Here is a 20,047-nt window from a genome sequence, read left to right on the forward strand (position 1 = left end):
GAACATGAGATTTATTCTGCTTGCAGAGTCCAAACAGAATTAATGGCGGGTTTTTTTAAGCCTGTGCTTTTCCGACTTGGGAGGTCGTCATGTGACCAGGTTTCTTTTCCGCTTTCTTAGCGGAACGGCGCCATTGCCTTGCGAAGTTAGATAGCGTCTTCTAAATGCGGCTATGCCTGCAGTTCTTAATTAATTTTAGCTCAGTGGAGTTTCGTGTTTAGCTGTCTAAAACGCTAATGTGCTCTTTTAAAGTGACAGTATTGTTTTTTATTCAAATTAAATATTTGATTATGTGGCTACTCTTATGTTTGTTCTGTGAAGGGTCAAACTAGTACAGTGGTATACATCACAGATTCGGACAGTACATTAACTAAAGCATGCCTCTGTCTCACTTGTTTTAGATTAAAACTGGCCCAATTAATATATTCATAGATCATATCGGAGTCCTTTGTAAAGATTGACTACTGATTCTATGATTGAGACAGAGTTGATTTGCTAATGCAACTCTGCTGCAAAATTTCTCCTGCCCTATTTAAGTTACATAGGTTGTTGCCCTCTGAGCCTTATGTCTCCAAGGATGATGCTGTTCAGGCAATGCCACATCTTTCTCCTTAAACATCCCAAGCCACTATGGTGTCACATGCAGTGCACTGTGGTTCTTATTAATCTCCTGGAGGAGCTTGTTGCCTGCAGAAATTGCTGCTCAGGTATATTCAGCGGTATCTGTGGCATTATCTGCTTTCCTATTATAAAGGGGAATCACAATAGGAACATTAGAGATTCAGAGAGCAAGGTTTCTGGTCCACCTGCTGCTACTAAGGTTCCCTTCCTCATAGGATTGATGAGGAGGATACGTCCGTAGTCTCTGAGGGTGAAGTCTCAGGTTCGGACAGTATAGTTCCTTCATCTGATGCTGAAGTAGTATCCTTCAGATTTAAGCTTGGACACCTTCCTGTAGGTTAAAGGAGGTTTTGGCTACTTTGGAGTGACTCCGATACGTCTGTCGTTGTCAACCCTAAAGAATCTAGTAAACTTTATAAATACTAGGATTCTTCTGTGGAAATTTTTCCTGTTCCAGACCGTGCTAGGAGATTTTTCACAGGAATGGGAGTAGTCAGGGATTCCTTTTTCCCCGTCTCCTGTCTTTAAAAGAATGTTTCCTGTCGCTGTCTCCATTAAATATCATGTCGCACAGGGCCTAAAGTAGTAGGACATTTCTCCTCTGGCTAAGAGAACTATGATTCCTAGAGAGGATAGCTGTTCTTTTCAGGATCAATGACTAAGCTGATGGCTTACATGGAAGTTTGTTTTTCCACTGTGTGAAGTGCGGCATCTTAATGTGCGATGCCTTGTTTGATTCTAATTTGGTAGAGACTCCTTTGGAGGAGATCCAGTACAGAATTAAGGCTCTTGAGCTAGTCAACTCTTATTTCTGATGATACCATACACGTTTTTCAGCCGGGAGCCAGGATATCTGGCTTTGCAGTGCTAGCATGCGGGGCGTTGTGGTTATATTCATGGGCAGTGGATTTTTCCTTTTGGGTCCAAGCTTCTGGAGCTTCCTTACAAGGGTAAGACCTTGTATGGTCCTGATCTGACAGGAATATTTCTGATATTACGGGTGAAAAGGGTCTTTTCTACCACTAGGAAAAATGAATAGACCTAAAGGATTTTGCACCCAATCCGGGATCAATCCAGGTGGGGGGCGGAATCTCTGTCTTCAGACATGGATACGAGATGTCCCAGATAGGCTGTGGACATAGTATCTCAGGTTTTCTACATAGAATTTTACCTTCCTCCCATAGGCAGGTTCCTCCTCTTAGTTTTATCTGCAGGCCAGATAACAACAGTGAGACAATTTTGAAGTGTGTTAAGGACCTCTCTTCCCTGTAAAAGATAGTTCCAGTTCCTGTAAGGGAACATAGTCTAGAATTCTATTCATTCCTGTTCGTGGTACCCGAAAAAGAGGGAATTTTTCGTCCTCTGATAGATCTAAAGTGTCTCACCAAGTTTTCTCATGGTACCGTCCTTCAAAATGGAGAACGGTGGTTCCATTATACCTTTTGGTCCAAGAGGGTCAGTTCATGGTGACCATAGACCTGAAGGACGTGTATTTTCAAGTGCCTGAGTTTTGCCTTTCTGTCAAACATTTTCAGTTTTTGGCTCTTCCCTTTGGCCTTGCCACGGCTCCCAGAGGGGGCTATCTTGGCAGGGATCAGGTTTCGGAGTATTGTGGTACCCTTCCTGGACGACACAATGGTTCAGGCGCCATCTTTTCAACAAGCAAACTCTCATACAGAGATCTTGTCTTTTCTTCATTCCCACGGATGGGAAGTGAATCTGAAAATGGGTTCCCTTGTTCCAGCTACAGGGGTAGTTTTCTTATGGACTATATTAGTTCCTATCTCTGAAAATATTTTTGTCAGAGGTCAGAAAAATCTAGAATTCTTTCCTCTTGCCTCTCTCTGCACTCTACTGTTTGGCCCTTCAGTGGCTCAATGTATGGAGGTAATTGGTCTGATGGTTTCTTCATTGGGCATTATCCCTTGCTCGATTCGATCTGAGAGTTTGCTGTTTTGCATGCTCAGATAGTGGAACGGGGATTATGTGGTTCTGTCTCGGAGGATAGATCTTGATCTGTCGGCATGAGATTCTTTCCTGTGGTGGATTTCACAGGAGCACCTGTTTCGGGACACATCCTTCAGGAGTCCTTCCTGAGTAATGACGCCAGCCTGTTGGGAGGAGTCTGCTATACCATAACCATCTTGGAGTTGAGTGTTCTACAATGTTCTGATGGCTTGGCCTCAGTTGTTCAAGACAATTTCATCTTGGTGGTTTACATCAACCACCTGGGTGGAACCTGGAGACCCTTAGCCATGTTTGGCATGGGTTGTTTGGTGGGTGGACGCTCACATTTGTTGTCTCTCCACTATTCGCATTTCAGGAGTGGATTAATGGGAGCGGATTTCTTGAGTAAGATCATTTCGGGGAGTGGATGCTTCTCCCGGAGGTAATCACAAGGTTAACCCTCAAATGGGGGGTGGAGTTGGAGATGGCAGTACTTCAAGCTTTCTCGTTATGTTAAAGGGTATAGAGATCAGCAGTCTTATCTGTTAAAATCCCTGGCGGTTATTTGGGATTTCAGTCTGACATCCCTGTTACTCTGCTCTCCTTCCACGAGTCTTTGCTCGTATCACATAAGAGTGGGCATCTGTATTTTCTCCAACATAGGTGTGTCCGGTCCACGGCGTCATCCTTACTTGTGGGATATTCTCTTCCCCAACAGGAAATGGCAAAGAGCCCAGCAAAGCTGGTCACATGATCCCTCCTAGGCTCCGCCTTCCCCAGTCATTCTCTTTGCCGTTGTACAGGCAACATCTCCACGGAGATGGCTTAGAGTTTTTTAGTGTTTAACTGTAGTTTTTATTATTCAATCAAGAGTTTGTTATTTTAAAATAGTGCTGGTATGTACTATTTACTCTGAAACAGAAAAGAGATGAAGATTTCTGTTTGTAAGAGGAAAATGATTTTAGCAACCGTTACTAAAATCGATGGCTGTTCCACACAGGACTGTTGAGAGGAATTAACTTCAGTTGGGGGAACAGTGAGCAGACTTTTGCTGCTTGAGGTATGACACATTCTAACAAGACGATGTAATGCTGGAAGCTGTCATTTTCCCTATGGGATCCGGTAAGCCATTTTTATTACAGAAAGAAAAAAAGGGCTTCACAAGGGCTTTCTAAGACTGTAGACATTTTCTGGGCTAAATCGATTTATATTTTATACTCCATAGCCTTGAGGAATTATTTTAATCTTGGGAATTATGTAAAATAACCGGCAGGCACTGTATTGGACACCTTATTCTCTAGGGGCTTTCCCTAATCAGAGGCAGAGTCTCATTTTCGCGCCTGTATTGCGCACTTGTTTTTGAGAAGCATGACATGCAGATGCATGTGTGAGGAGCTCTGATACATAGAAAAGACTTTCTGAAGGCGTCATTTGGTATCGTATTCCCCTTTGGGCTTGGTTGGGTCTCAGCAAAGCAGATACCAGGGACTGTAAAGGGGTTAAATATAAAAACGGCTCCGGTTCCGTTATTTTAAGGGTTAAAGCTTCCAAATTTGGTGTGCAATACTTTTAAGGCTTTAAGACACTGTGGTGAAATTTTGGTGAATTTTGAACAATTCCTTCATACTTTTTCGCAATTGCAGTAATAAAGTGTGTTCAGTTTAAAATTTAAAGTGACAGTAACGGTTTATTTTAAAACGTTTTTTGTACTTTGTTATCAAGTTTTTGCCTGTTTAACATGTCTGAACTACCAGATAGACTGTGTTCTGAATGTGGGGAAGCCAAGGTTCCTTCTCATTTAAATAGATGTGATTTATGTGACACAAAATTTAGAGAAAATGATGCCCAAGATGATTCCTCAAGTGAGGGGAGTAAGCATGGTACTGCATCATCCCCTCCTTCGTCTACACCAGTCTTGCCCACACAGGAGGCCCCTAGTACATCTAGCGCGCCAATACTCCTTACTATGCAACAATTAACGGCTGTAATGGATAATTCTATCAAAAACATTTTAGCCAAAATGCCCACTTATCAGCGAAAGCGTGACTGCTCTGTTTTAGAAAATACTGAAGAGCATGAGGACGCTGATGATATTGGTTCTGAAGGGCCCCTACACCAGTCTGAGGGGGCCAGGGAGGTTTTGTCTGAGGGAGAAATTTCAGATTCAGGGAAAATTTCTCAACAAGCTGAACCTGACGTGATTACATTTAAATTTAAATTGGAACATCTCCGTGCTCTGCTTAAGGAGGTGTTATCCACTCTGGATGATTGTGAGAATTTGGTCATTCCAGAGAAACTATGTAAAATGGACAAGTTCCTAGAGGTCCCGGGGCCCCCCGAAGCTTTTCCTATACCCAAGCGGGTGGCGGACATTGTAAATAAAGAATGGGAAAGGCCCGGCATACCTTTCGTCCCTCCCCCCATATTTAAAAAATTGTTTCCTATGGTCGACCCCAGAAAGGACTTATGGCAGACAGTCCCCAAGGTCGAGGGGGCGGTTTCTACTCTAAACAAACGCACCACTATACCCATAGAAGATAGTTGTGCTTTCAAAGATCCTATGGATAAAAAATTAGAAGGTTTGCTTAAAAAGATGTTTGTTCAGCAAGGTTACCTTCTACAACCAATTTCATGCATTGTCCCTGTCACTACAGCCGCGTGTTTCTGGTTCGATGAGCTAGAAAAGGCGATCAATAATAATTCTTCTTCTTATGAGGAGATTATGGACAGAATTCGTGCTCTCAAATTGGCTAATTCTTTCACCCTAGACGCCACTTTGCAATTGGCTAGGTTAGCGGTGAAAAATTCTGGTTTTGCTATTGTGGCGCGCAGAGCGCTTTGGTTAAAATCTTGGTCAGCGGATGCGTCTTCCAAGAACAAATTGCTTAACATTCCTTTCAAGGGGAAAACGCTGTTTGGCCCTGACTTGAAAGAGATTATCTCTGATATCACTGGGGGCAAGGGCCACGCCCTTCCTCAGGATAGGTCTTTCAAGGCCAAAAATAAACCTAATTTTCGTCCCTTTCGCAGAAACGGACCAGCCCCAAGTGCTACGTCCTCTAAGCAAGAGGGTAATACTTCTCAAGGCAAGCCAGCCTGGAGACCAATGCAAGGCTGGAACAAAGGAAAGCAGGCCAAGAAACCTGCCACTGCTACCAAGACAGCATGAGATGTTGGCCCCCGATCCGGGACCGGATCTGGTGGGGGGCAGACTCTCTCTCTTCGCTCAGGCTTGGGCAAGAGATGTTCTGGATCCTTGGGCGCTAGAAATAGTCTCCCAAGGTTATCTTCTGGAATTCAAGGGGCTTCCCCCAAGGGGGAGGTTCCACAGGTCTCAATTGTCTTCAGACCACATAAAAAAACAGGCATTCTTACATTGTGTAGAAGACCTGTTAAAAATGGGAGTGATTCATCCTGTTCCATTAGGAGAACAAGGGATGGGGTTCTACTCCAATCTGTTCGTAGTTCCCAAAAAAGAGGGAACATTCAGACCAATCTTAGATCTCAAGATCCTAAACAAGTTTCTCAAGGTTCCATCGTTCAAAATGGAAACCATTCGAACTATTCTTCCTTCCATCCAGGAAGGTCAATTCATGACCACGGGGGATTTAAAGGATGCGTATCTACATATTCCTATCCACAAGGAACATCATCGGTTCCTAAGGTTCGCATTCCTGGACAAGCATTACCAGTTTGTGGCACTTCCGTTCGGATTAGCCACTGCTCCAAGGATTTTCACAAAGGTACTAGGGTCCCTTCTAGCGGTGCTAAGACCAAGGGGCATTGCAGTAGTACCTTACTTGGACGACATTCTGATTCAAGCGTCGTCCCTTCCTTAAGCAAAGGCTCACACGGACATTGTCCTGGCCTTTCTCAGATCTCACGGGTGGAAAGTGAACGTAGAAAAAAGTTCTCTGTCTCCGTCAACAAGGGTTCCCTTCTTGGGAACAATAATAGACTCCTTAGAAATGAGGATTTTTCTGACAGAGGCCAGAAAATCAAAACTTCTGAACTCTTGTCAAATACTTCATTCTGTTCCTCTTCCTTCCATAGCGCAGTGCATGGAAGTAATAGGTTTGATGGTAGCGGCAATGGACATAGTTCCTTTTGCGCGCATTCATCTAAGACCATTACAACTGTGCATGCTCAGTCAGTGGAATGGGGACTATACAGACTTGTCTCCGACGATACAAGTAAATCAGAGGACCAGAGATTCACTCCGTTGGTGGCTGTCCCTGGACAACCTGTCACAGGGGATGAGCTTCCGCAGACCAGAGTGGGTCATTGTCACGACCGACGCCAGTCTGGTGGGCTGGGGCGCGGTCTGGGGACCCCTGAAAGCTCAGGGTCTTTGGTCTCGGGAAGAATCTCTTCTACCGATAAATATTCTGGAACTGAGAGCGATACTCAATGCTCTCAAGGCTTGGCCTCAGCTAGCAAAGGCCAAGTTCATACGGTTTCAATCAGACAACATGACGACTGTTGCGTACATCAACCATCAGGGGGGAACAAGGAGTTCCCTGGCGATGGAAGAAGTGACCAAAATCATTCAATGGGCGGAGACTCACTCCTGCCACTTGTCTGCAATCCACATCCCAGGAGTGGAAAATTGGGAAGCGGATTTTCTGAGTCGTCAGACATTTCATCCGGGGGAGTGGGAACTCCATCCGGAAATCTTTGCCCAAATCACTCAATTGTGGGGCATTCCAGACATGGATCTGATGGCCTCTCGTCAGAACTTCAAGGTTCCTTGCTACGGGTCCAGATCCAGGGATCCCAAGGCGACTCTAGTAGATGCACTAGTAGCACCTTGGACCTTCAAACTAGCTTATGTATTTCCGCCGTTTCCTCTCATCCCCAGGCTGGTAGCCAGGATCAATCAGGAGAGAGCATCGGTGATCTTGATAGCTCCTGCGTGGCCACGCAGGACTTGGTATGCAGACCTGGTGAATATGTCATCGGCTCCACCATGGAAGCTACCTTTGAGACGAGACCTTCTTGTTCAAGGTCCGTTCGAACATCCGAATCTGGTCTCACTCCAACTGACTGCTTGGAGATTGAACGCTTGATCTTATCAAAGCGAGGGTTCTCAGATTCTGTCATTGATACTCTTGTTCAGGCCAGAAAGCCTGTAACTAGAAAAATTTACCACAAAATATGGAAAAAATATATCTGTTGGTGTGAATCTAAAGGATTCCCTTGGGACAAGGTAAAAATTCCTAAGATTCTATCCTTCCTTCAAGAAGGTTTGGAGAAAGGATTATCTGCTAGTTCCTTGAAGGGACAGATTTCTGCCTTGTCTGTGTTACTTCACAAAAAACTGGCAGCTGTGCCAGATGTTCAAGCCTTTGTTCAGGCTCTGGTTAGAATCAAGCCTGTTTACAAACCTTTGACTCCTCCTTGGAGTCTCAATTTAGTTCTTTCAGTTCTTCAGGGGGTTCCGTTTGAACCCTTACATTCCGTTGATATTAAGTTATTATCTTGGAAAGTTTTGTTTTTGGTTGCAATTTCTTCTGCTAGAAGAGTTTCAGAATTATCTGCTCTGCAGTGTTCTCCTCCTTATCTGGTGTTCCATGCAGATAAGGTGGTTTTACGTACTAAACCTGGTTTTCTTCCGAAAGTTGTTTCTAACAAAAACATTAACCAGGAGATAGTCGTGCCTTCTTTGTGTCCGAATCCAGTTTCAAAGAAGGAACGTTTGTTGCACAATTTGGATGTTGTTCGTGCTCTAAAATTCTATTTAGATGCTACAAAGGATTTTAGACAAACATCTTCCTTGTTTGTTGTTTATTCTGGTAAAAGGAGAGGTCAAAAAGCAACTTCTACCTCTCTCTCTTTTTGGATTAAAAGCATCATCAGATTGGCTTATGAGACTGCCGGACGGCAGCCTCCTGAAAGAATCACAGCTCATTCCACTAGGGCTGTGGCTTCCACATGGGCCTTCAAGAACGAGGCTTCTGTTGATCAGATATGTAAGGCAGCGACTTGGTCTTCACTGCACACTTTTACTAAATTTTACAAGTTTGATACTTTTGCTTCTTCTGAGGCTATTTTTGGGAGAAAGGTTTTGCAAGCCGTGGTGCCTTCCATCTAGGTGACCTGATTTGCTCCCTCCCTTCATCCGTGTCCTAAAGCTTTGGTATTGGTTCCCACAAGTAAGGATGACGCCGTGGACCGGACACACCTATGTTGGAGAAAACAGAATTTATGTTTACCTGATAAATTACTTTCTCCAACGGTGTGTCCGGTCCACGGCCCGCCCTGGTTTTTTAATCAGGTCTGATAATTTATTTTCTTTAACTACAGTCACCACGGTATCATATGGTTTCTCCTATGCAAATATTCCTCCTTTACGTCGGTCGAATGACTGGGGAAGGCGGAGCCTAGGAGGGATCATGTGACCAGCTTTGCTGGGCTCTTTGCCATTTCCTGTTGGGGAAGAGAATATCCCACAAGTAAGGATGACGCCGTGGACCGGACACACCGTTGGAGAAAGTAATTTATCAGGTAAACATAAATTCTGTTTTTAATAGTTTCTGCATAGTCTTGCAGGATCTTGATACAGACCTTGCGGGGATGTATCTCTTCCACCTTGGTGGTTGTTCCTGAGGAGGGACCTTCTAATCAGGGTCCATTCTTTCGTTTCTCTGAAGCTTTCTGCTTGGAGATTGAACGCTTAGTTATGTCTATGCATGGTTTTTCTGAGTGGGTCATTGAGACCATGATTCAGGCTCGCAAGCCTTTTACTAGAAAGATTTACCATAAGGTATGGCGTAAATTTCTTTATTGGTGTGAATGCAAGGACTACTCTTGGAGTATGGTCAGGATTCCTAGGATTTTGTCTTTTCTCCAGGAAGGTCTGGAGAAGGGTTTGCTAGTCAGTACCCTGAAGGGTCAGATTTCTGCATTTTCTATTTTGCTAGATAAGCATCTGACGGACGTGCCAGAATTTTTTTTTGTCAGGCCTTGATCAGAATAAGGCCTGTGTTTATAGGGACACTGAACCCAAAATTTTTCTTTTGTGATTCAGATAGAGCATGATTTTTTAAGCAACTTTCTAATTTACTCCTATTATCAAATTTTCTTTATTCTCTTGGTATCTTTATTTGAAATGCAAGAATGTAAGTTTTGATGCCGGCCCATTTTTGGTGAACAACCTGGGTTGTCCTTGCTGATTGGTGGAAAAATCCATCCACCAATCAAAAAGTGCTGTCCAGAGTTCTTAACCCAAAAAAGCTTAGCTGGCTTTTATTTAAAATAAAGATAGCAAGAGAACGAAGAAAAAATAATAATAGGAGTATATTAGAAAGTTGCTTAAAATTGCATGCTCTATCTGAATCACAAAAGAAAAAAAATGGGTTCAGTGTCCCTTTAAGTCTGTTGCTCTTCTTTGGAGCCTTAAAGGGACATAATACTCATATGCTGAATCACTTGAAACTGATGCAGTATAACTGTAAAAAGCTGACAGGATAATATCACCTGAGCATCTCTGTGAGGTAAAATATCTTCCTTTTTTACATAATCTCCTCAGCTCAGCAGAGTAAGTTCTGTGTAAAAAGTTATACTCGGCTGCAGGTTAAAAAAAAAAAATGAAGAATTGAATAGCAGCCAATCGGCATCAACAGCGCTGATTTCATGAACCCTTTTACTGTGATCTCATGAGATTTCACTTAACTCTCATGAGATTTCATTGTAAACTTCCTTAAACTGAATAGGGAAATAAGATGAGAGTGCACGTAAGCTCGCTCCTTCCGCTGTCCCGGGACAGACATATTAATTTGCTGCTTAGAAGTCATTTACAATGGGATGCGGCTACTGGGAAACTTTTGCGGTAAAATATCTTTCTTTTTTACATAGAGATGTTCAGGTGATATTTTCTAGCCAGCTTTTTACAGCTATACTGCATCACTTTCAAGTGTTTAAACGTTTGGGTATTATGGCCCTTTAACTTTGTAGAGTTTTACAGCAGGCTCCGTTTGAGCCTTTGCATTCCATAGATATTAATTTGTTATCTTGGAAGGTTTTGTTTCTTATTGCTTCTCTTCTGCTGGGAGAGTTTTCGGAATCTCAGCCTTGCAGTGTGATTTGCCTTTTCGTATCTTTCTTGTCGATAAGGCGGTTCTTTGTACTAAGTTAGGTTTACTTCCTATAGTGGTTTTGGACAGATATATTACGCAGGAATTTGTTGTTCCTTCTCTATGTCCCATCCTTCTTCTCATAAAGAGCTTTGTTGCGCAACCTGAATGTTGTGTGTGCTTTATCATTTTTATTTTATACAGGCGACTAAGGATTTTCGCCAGTCTTCTACCCTATTTGTTTGTTTCTCTGGGAAACGTAAAGGTCAGAAAGCTAATGCTACTTCTATTTCTCTCTGGTTGAGAAGTATAATTAGTTTGGCTGATGAGACTGCTGGACTGCAGCCTCCTGAGAGAATTACAGCTCTTTCCACTAGGGCTGTCTCCTCTTCTTGGGCTTTCAAGAATGAAGCTTATGTGGAACAGATTTGCAAGGCTGCAACTTGGTTCTCTCTGCATACTTTTTCCCAATTTGATACTTTTGCCTCGGCTGAGGCTTCTTTTGGGAGTAAGGTTATTCAAGCGGTGGTGCCTTCTGTTTAGGTCTGCCTGTCTTGTCCCTCCCTATTCATCTGTGTCCTCTAGCTTGGGTATTGATTCCCAACAGTAACTGATGATTCCGTGGACTCACCATATCCGTAAATATATATAACATGTTTTTGTTTAACCATATCCGTAAATAAATAAATTTATCAGGTAAGCATTTTCTTTTTGTCATATACCACTAGTACATAAGAGACGAGAGACTTATCTACTATACATTTTCTATAATTACTTTTACATTGGGGAACTTTGCATGTTTCCTTATATTGTTCATATTTTTACTATTTTACTTTTTTCAAACAGAGATTAAATGTTTGTATCTGTTTTTTTGTTTGTTTGAATGTTTAAAGGTTTTTATGAAACCCTACAATAAAAATAAAAAAAGCTTTCAACAACCTCACATCCATATACATTTCCTCAGTGATCCCCAAATATTTCTGAAACTGCACACTTCAATTCTTCTCACGTGCTGCTGCTACACTACGGAACGCTCTACTGCGCTCCATCAGACTGTCTCCCACCTTGTGTAGTTTCACATGCTGCTCGTACACTGCAGAACGCTCTACTCTGCTCTATCAGACTGTCTCCCACCTTGTATAGTTTCACATGCTGCTCGTACACTACAGAATGCCCTACCTGCTCCATCAGACTGTCTCCCACCTTGTATAGTTTCCCTTGCTGCTCGTACACTACAGAATGCCCTACCTGCTCCATCAGACTGTCTCCCACCTTGTATAGCTTCCCATGCTGCTCGTACACTACAGAATGCCTTACCTGCTCCATCAGACTGTCTCCCACCTTGTATAGTTTCACATGCTGCTCGTACACTACAGAATGCATTACCTGCTCCATCAGACTGTCTCCCACCTTGTATAGTTTCCCATGCTGCTCGTACACTACAGAATGCCTTACCTGCTCCTTCAGACTGTCTCCCACCTTGTATAGTTTCACATGCTGCTCGTACACTACAGAATGCCTTACCTGCTCCTTCAGACTGTCTTTCATCTTGTATAGTTTCACATGCTGCTCGTACACTACAGAATGCCCTCCCTGCTCCATCAGACTGTCTCCCCACCTTGTATAGCTTCCCATGCTGCTCGTACACTACAGAATGCCTTACCTGCTCCATCAGACTGTCTCCCCCCTTGTATAGTTTCACATGCTGCTCGTACACTACACAATGCCTTACCTGCTCCATCAGACTGTCTCCCACCTTGTATAGTTACACATGCTGCTCGTACACAACAGAATGCCTTACCTGCTCCATCAGACTGTCTCCCACCTTGTATAGTTTCACATGCTGCTCGTACACTACAGAATGCCTTACCTGCTCCATCAGACTGTCTCTCACCTTGTATAGTTTCACATGCTGCTCGTACACAACAGAATGCCTTACCTGCTCCTTCAGACTGTCTCCCACCTTGTATAGTTTCACATGCTGCTCGTACACTACAGAATGCCTTACCTGCTTCATCAGACTGTCTCCCACCTTGTATAGTTTCACATGCTGCTCGTGCACTACAGCATGCCCTACCTGCTCCATCAGACTGTCTCCCACCTTGTATAGTTTCACATGCTGCTCGTACACAACAGAATGCCTTACCTGCTCCTTCAGACTGTCTCCCACCTTGTATAGTTTCACATGCTGCTCGTACACTGCGGAACGCTCTACTCCCCTCCATTAGACTGTCTCTCACCTTGTATAGTTTCACATGCTGCTCGTACACTACAGAATGCCCTCCCTGCTCCATCAGACTGTCTCCCACCTTGTATAGTTTCCCTTGCTGCTCGTACACTACAGAATGCCTTACCTGCTCCATCAGACTGTCTCCCCACCTTGTATAGTTTCACATGCTGCTTGTACACTACAGAATGCCTTACCTGCTCCATCAGACGGTCTCCCATTTTGTATAGTTTCACATGCTGCTCATACACTGCAGAATGCCTTACCTGCTCCATCAGACTGTCTCCCACCTTGTATAGTTTCACATGCTGCTTGTACACTACAGAATGCCTTACCTGCTCCATCAGACGGTCTCACATTTTGTATAGTTTCACATGCTGCTCGTACACTGCAGAATGCCTTACCTGCTCCATCAGACTGTCTCTCACCTTGTATAGTTTCACATGCTGCTCGTACACTACAGAATGCCCTCCCTGCTCCATCAGACTGTCTCCCCACCTTGTATAGCTTCCCATGCTGCTCGTACACTACAGAATGCCTTACCTGCTCCATCAGACTGTCTCCCCCCTTGTATAGTTTCACATGCTGCTCGTACACTACACAATGCCTTACCTGCTCCATCAGACTGTCTCCCACCTTGTATAGTTTCACATGCTGCTCGTACACTACAGAATGCCCTACCTGCTCCATCAGACTGTCTCCCACCTTGTATAGTTTCACATGCTGCTCGTACACTACAGAATGTCTTACCTGCTCCTTCAGACTGTCTCCCACCTTGTATAGTTTCACATGCTGCTCGTACACTACAGAATGCCTTACCTGCTCCTTCAGACTGTCTCTCACCTTGTATAGTTTCACATGCTGCTCGTACACTGCGGAACGCTCTACTCCGCTCCATCAGACTGTCTCCCACCTTGTATAGTTTCACATGCTGCTCGTACACTACAGAATGCCCTACCTGCTCCATCAGACTGTCTCCCACCTTGTATAGTTTCACATGCTGCTCGTACACTACAGAATGTCTTACCTGCTCCTTCAGACTGTCTCCCACCTTGTATAGTTTCACATGCTGCTCGTACACTACAGAATGCCCTACCTGCTCCATCAGACTGTCTCCCACCTTGTATAGTTTCACATGCTGCTCGTACACTACAGAATGTCTTACCTGCTCCTTCAGACTGTCTCCCACCTTGTATAGTTTCACATGCTGCTCGTACACTACAGAATGTCTTACCTGCTCCTTCAGACTGTCTCCCACCTTGTATAGTTTCACATGCTGCTCGTACACTACAGAATGCCTTACCTGCTCCTTCAGACTGTCTCTCACCTTGTATAGCTTCCCATGCTGCTCGTACACTACAGAATGCCTTACCTGCTCCATCAGACTGTCTCCCCCCTTGTATAGTTACACATGCTGCTCGTACACTACAGAATGCCTTACCTGCTCCTTCAGACTGTCTCCCCCCTTGTATAGTTACACATGCTGCTCGTACACTACAGAATGCCTTACCTGCTCCTTCAGACTGTCTCCCCCCTTGTATAGTTTCACATGCTGCTCGTACACTACAGAATGCCTTACCTGCTCCATCAGACTGTCTCCCACCTTGTATAGTTACACATGCTGCTCGTACACTACAGAATGCCTTACCTGCTCCATCAGACTCTCTCCCCCCTTGTATAGTTTCACATGCTGCTCGTACACTACAGAATGCCTTACCTGCTCCATCAGACTGTCTCTCACCTTGTATAGTTTCACATGCTGCTCGTACACTACAGAACACCTTACCTGCTCCATCAGACTGTCTCTCACCTTGTATAGTTTCACATGCTGCTCGTACACAACAGAATGCCTTACCTGCTCCTTCAGACTGTCTCCCACCTTGTATAGTTTCACATGCTGCTCGTACACTGCGGAACGCTCTACTCCGGTCCATCAGACTGTCTCTCACCTTGTATAGTTTCACATGCTGCTCGTACACAACAGAATGCCTTACCTGCTCCATCAGACTGTCTCCCACCTTGTATAGTTTCACATGCTGCTCGTACACAACAGAATGCTTTACCTGCTCCATCAGACTTTCTCCCACCTTGTATAGTTTCACATGCTGCTCGTACACAACAGAATGCCTTACCTGCTCCTTCAGACTGTCTCCCACCTTGTATAGTTTCACATGCTGCTTGTACACTGCGGAACACTCTACTCCGCTCCATCAGACTGTCTCCCCACCTTGTATAGCTTCCCATGCTGCTCGTACACTACAGAATGCCTTACCTGCTCCATCAGACTGTCTCCCACCTTGTATAGTTTCCCTTGCTGCTCGTACACTACAGAATGCCTTACCTTCTCCATCAGACTGTCTCCCACCTTGTATAGTTTCACATGCTGCTCGTACACTACAGAATGCCCTCCCTGCTCCATCAGACTGTCTCCCACCTTGTATAGTTTCCCTTGCTGCACGTACACTGCGGAACACTCTACAATCTACATGACAATCTACCCCACACCTTATGACGCCTCAACCTGTAGATTTAAAAGGGCTATTATGCAAAAATATTATTCATCAGAGCATGTCATTTTATTACTATCTATCCTGCAGGTCGTTTCTGTTTAAAGGGACAGTCTAGTATAAATTAAACTTTCATTATTCAGATAGGACTTTTAATTTTAATTAACTTTCCAATTTACTTTTATCATCAAATTTGCTTTTTTCTCTTGGTATTCTTAGTTTAAACTAAACATAGGTAGGCTCATATGCTAATTTCTAAGCCCTTGAGGGCTGCCTCTTATCACAGTACACGTACAACACAAAGAGACAGAAAGTACATGTGGGCCATATAGATAACACTGTGATCAGGCACAGGGGGTTATTTAAGATTTAGCACAAAACAATGCTAAATTTAAGACAATAGATAATAAACAGTCACAGTCATGTGATCAGGGGGCTGGAAGAAGGTTCCTAGATACAAGGTAATCACAGAGGTAAAATGTATATTAATATAACTGTTGGTTATGCAAAACTGGGGAATGGGTAATAAAGGGATTATCTATCTTTTAAAACAATAACAATTCTATGGTTGACTGTCCCTTTAACCTTTGCTAAGCTCTAGCACTGCTGATTGGCTCAGTGGCGGTTTCTGCCTTGGACCAGCAGTTCTCTGTGACTCCCAGGCAGTACTTTAATATGGGCTATAAATATACACATTTACACAAATGAATGAGGACACAAAATAAATCTGGTGTTTGTCTCTTTTAGATGTGTCACAGCTGATGAAGTTCTTATTACCAATACACGAAGGGACTTTGGTTCTGGTCGCTTCGTATGATGATCCGGCCACAAAGTTAGTCATTCTGTTTCTGTCTATCCTTTTATGTTTTCAGCCGTGTACAAAATGAGTTCGGTTTTAGAAATTATTTATATGTAATTCGTTTGAAATACACTTTAGAATGGCCAGAACAGATTTCAAAATTCTTGTAATCTGTATTATCTTTTGTATTATATCAGCAGCAAAATAAAAAAAAAATAAAACCTTTAATTTTAAATGTCCCATTTTAACTCCGGCAGCCTCCTACACGTCTAGTTGCACAACACAGCCCTTCCTGAATCCTGCGACACAATATATCAGAAATAAAGAGCGGAACTGCAAAAAAGTCTGCACATACAATACATGTTTTATATATAAACTGTATATATCAGCAATTAAGTGCTGCATTGCAAAAAAAAATCTGTACACACAACAAATGTTTTATATATATATTATATACACATTATATATTGGCAGAAGATATGCATAAACCATGTGTTCTAAAAAGCATTTAAAATGTAATGTTGTTTGCAAAATTAGCATTATTATCTGTTTCAGGGATATACCCCTTAAAAAACATGTTGAGTGTGTTTTTATTTCTCTGTATATCTTTGTTAGCTGTGATTTATTCGGAACAGATATAAATAAACATCTGTAATAAATTGACCATACTAGCCAACTGTGAACCCTTTCAACATACAGTAACACGATCGTCTTTGCTGAAACTGGTTTTCAATAGCCAAATTTCTCCAACCACATGTCTTATTTGGAGGAGCCAATTTGGACTAACTAGAGTAAAAAAGACTAGCCACAGCATTTTTTTTGTAGTATCCTAAGAGGCTAGTTAGGATCAGATACTTGGGGTAAAGCTTGTGAAGTCTGCAGTGTGCACAAATTACAGGAAAATTAATCAAAATAAATACAAATATATTGCAGATACTATGAATAATTAAACATTTTATGTTAAATATCAGTGTTTCATGCCCCTAACAGGATTTAGATAAAAAAAACATTGACAGGACACATTAGCTACACACACTGCTACAGCTGCTGAGTTCATGCAAGAAACATACAGAGTAGCTTTGCAGATGCTTTTAGGAAGCTGTAAATAACCAATAGTGGGGTTATTCGTGTTTTGGAACTTTTTTATGTGTGAATTATTACACATTGATCATTCCTGGATTCTAACTACTGTCTGTCACTCTAAGGATGACTGAGGATGCCCGAAAACTGTTTGCAGAGCTGGGCAGCACGGCAATAAAAGACGTAGCGTTCAGGGACAGTTGGGTGTTTGTAGGAGCAAAGGGTGTGCAAGATAAAAGTCCATTTGAACAGGTGAGGATTGTATTTTTATTTATTTTTTTACTCCGTTTATAAACTTTGTCTGCAAAGTAAATGTTTTGTAACAATTTTATATTTTATTTTTATTGTTTTGCCTCTCTGTAGCTAATAAAGAACAGTAAGAGCAGCAACAAGTACGAGGGTTGGCCAGAAGCTGTGGAGCTGGAGGGCTGCGTCCCTCAGCGCACGCAAGATTTGGAGTGACGGGAACGAGAATAAAATGTTACTGTGGAGAGGTAGCTGGAGTGGCCAGACCTGGGCTTACCATAATACAGCTGGACTTTCTGTCTGACTCCCATTTGCACCTTTGGCTGGGGGTAGAGATACTACGGCAATCGTTAAGATGCGCAGTTTATAATTAATTGCACTGAAATTGACTTTCTTTTACGAGTTATGTACAGACATAGATAATACTCAGATTCACTGAGATATCCAAGAATAAACCCTCCCGATATCTGAATTGGGCAGCTATTTGTCTACTGTCCAACAACTGCGGTTCCGGAAACTGCAAGTCACCATTATTATTTTTTTTTTAGCTATAACTGGCTGACTGTCCTTCCAAGAAAATCAAACTATATAATTAAATGGAAACTAAGGGCTATAATGGCCCAATCTGTTTGACGTATTTATTATCATATTTTAAATAACTGATTTTATTATAAATGCGCTGTTTTTTGTTTTTTTTCACCTACTGACCAGTAAGTTGTTTTGTATATTCTCAACCTTTCGTCATGGTTTAAAAATGTATTTGTTTCCATTGGCTGTTATGCATTGTTTGACAACCAAAGGGGTGAAAGACAAACTTGTATATAAGTAATATGTTCTAGGTATTAACACCTGTAAATAGGCAACCTTTTTCTCTTTGAACTGTACATTGATGCACAAGAGGTTTGCTGCACTTTTTGGCTGAACAGTAATTTTAGGAACATTTTGTGATTGTATCTGTGCCCGACTTCCTTGCATTAAATCGAAACACCATAACACCCAGGTGCCGTAGGTATTGGTAAGCATAAAATAGTATAGGTAGATCTATCTATCATTTAATAGGAAGTTGACAATAAAAGACAGTGCTACTAACTTACACATTATGTTTTATAAACTGATACTATACAGTAAAGAGGGGTTTTGTATTATATGGACCGCCCACTAGGAATCGGACATGTACACAAGGAACTGTTAAAAAGTCAAAAACAATTTCTGGGTCTCCATTGTAAATGTAGAGTAAAAATCCTTTATTCACAGCTTGTGCTGTGGCAAAGTATATGAAAGTTATCAGGAAAAAAAAAAAAGATTGTAAAAACCATAGTATATCTGCTTTTTTAAAGGGCTGAAGATTCATATTAACTAGAAACTTGCTGGTCCAAGACAGTGTTGATAATAATTTAAGGTTGTAAAGCCTGTGATCTCAAGAATAAAATCCTTTATTCTCTGGCGGATTATTCTGTTCTTTTGTACCACACAGTTTAAAGGTAAGGCTGATATTAATATTTATTAGATATATTTGTTAATTTTTAATGTGCTGAGAAATATAGGCATTTTCCTGTCAAGGTGTAAGTATTACCTATTTTTTTATTATTTAAATACTACATTTAGGTCCAGTTTACGAGTGGCACGCCAATCGTTACGCATGAGCGATATTGGGTTTATTGCGGCTGTTTGCACGCATCAGATTTAGCACTTGTATAACACGTTGAAATAGAACGCCCTTCTTTATATCTTCTCTCTCTTCTTTTTCTCTTTCCTCTTTCTCTCCCCTTATCGGTGAATACGTTTAAGCGTTCACGATATTCTAACTTCTGCTTATACCACGCATCAGGTTAGCGCAAGAGCAAAAACTTTTTACTTTCAACTTGAAATATGAGCGCTACCCAATGCAGAGAAAAAAAGCTTACTTCTAGCCGGGTTAGCGCAGGAGCAATAAATACCACCCCACTTGTCGTCTGGCCTTTAAAGGGCCATTATAGTAACAAAAAAAATTATGATGACATTTTAAACAACTTTCCAATTAAATAATACATTTAAATGGCCACTATAGTCGAAAAATGATATGATGTAATTTTTTAAGGCCTCTGTGTTTAACCCCTGCAAAGGTGTTAAACACATAGTAGAAGTACCACTTGGAACTCACAGAGCACTGCTGGGCCAAACCGGAAACTGATGGTGATTTAATCCATTGCACTAGTTGCACAACACAGCTGTGCTATTAACGCTGCTGATTGGATAAGCTTGATATAGCTAGAGCTGCTGATTGGATCAACAGCAGTTTCTGCTCGGAACCAGCAGTGCTCTGTGGATCTCAAGTAATACTTCTACTATGTGTTGAACCATTTTGCAGTGGGTTAAACACATAAATGTGTAAGGTCACTAGTCTTACAATTACATCATATAATTTGTTGACTATAATGTCCATCAAATGTATTATTTAATTGGAAAGTTAAATAATACATTTGGGGTTTCATGACTGGGTTTGGCGTTAACCCCTTGGATACAAGAGAGGTGTTGTGAAACAGTGCTTTGCAGATCTATATGGCAT

At 42.2% G+C, this 20,047-nt stretch overlaps 1 protein-coding gene across 2 annotated transcripts in view; it reads left to right on the plus strand.

The window, feature by feature from the left end:
• The window catches only part of FAM3A (FAM3 metabolism regulating signaling molecule A), a 56,347-nt gene extending 37,402 nt beyond the window's left edge, over window positions 1–18,945 (plus strand). For both annotated transcript variants that reach the window (XM_053695951.1, XM_053695952.1), the window contains exons 8-10: window positions 16,125–16,209; window positions 17,382–17,508; window positions 17,620–18,945. In XM_053695951.1, the coding sequence (XP_053551926.1) occupies window positions 16,125–16,209; window positions 17,382–17,508; window positions 17,620–17,718 (311 nt within the window). In that variant the 3' untranslated portion in view covers window positions 17,719–18,945. The remainder of the gene's footprint in view (window positions 1–16,124; window positions 16,210–17,381; window positions 17,509–17,619) is intronic.
• Window positions 18,946–20,047: the final 1,102 nt, after the last annotated feature.

The sequence above is a fragment of the Bombina bombina genome, chromosome 12 (genome assembly GCF_027579735.1).
Source record: "Bombina bombina isolate aBomBom1 chromosome 12, aBomBom1.pri, whole genome shotgun sequence".
Taxonomy (NCBI): domain Eukaryota; kingdom Metazoa; phylum Chordata; class Amphibia; order Anura; family Bombinatoridae; genus Bombina; species Bombina bombina.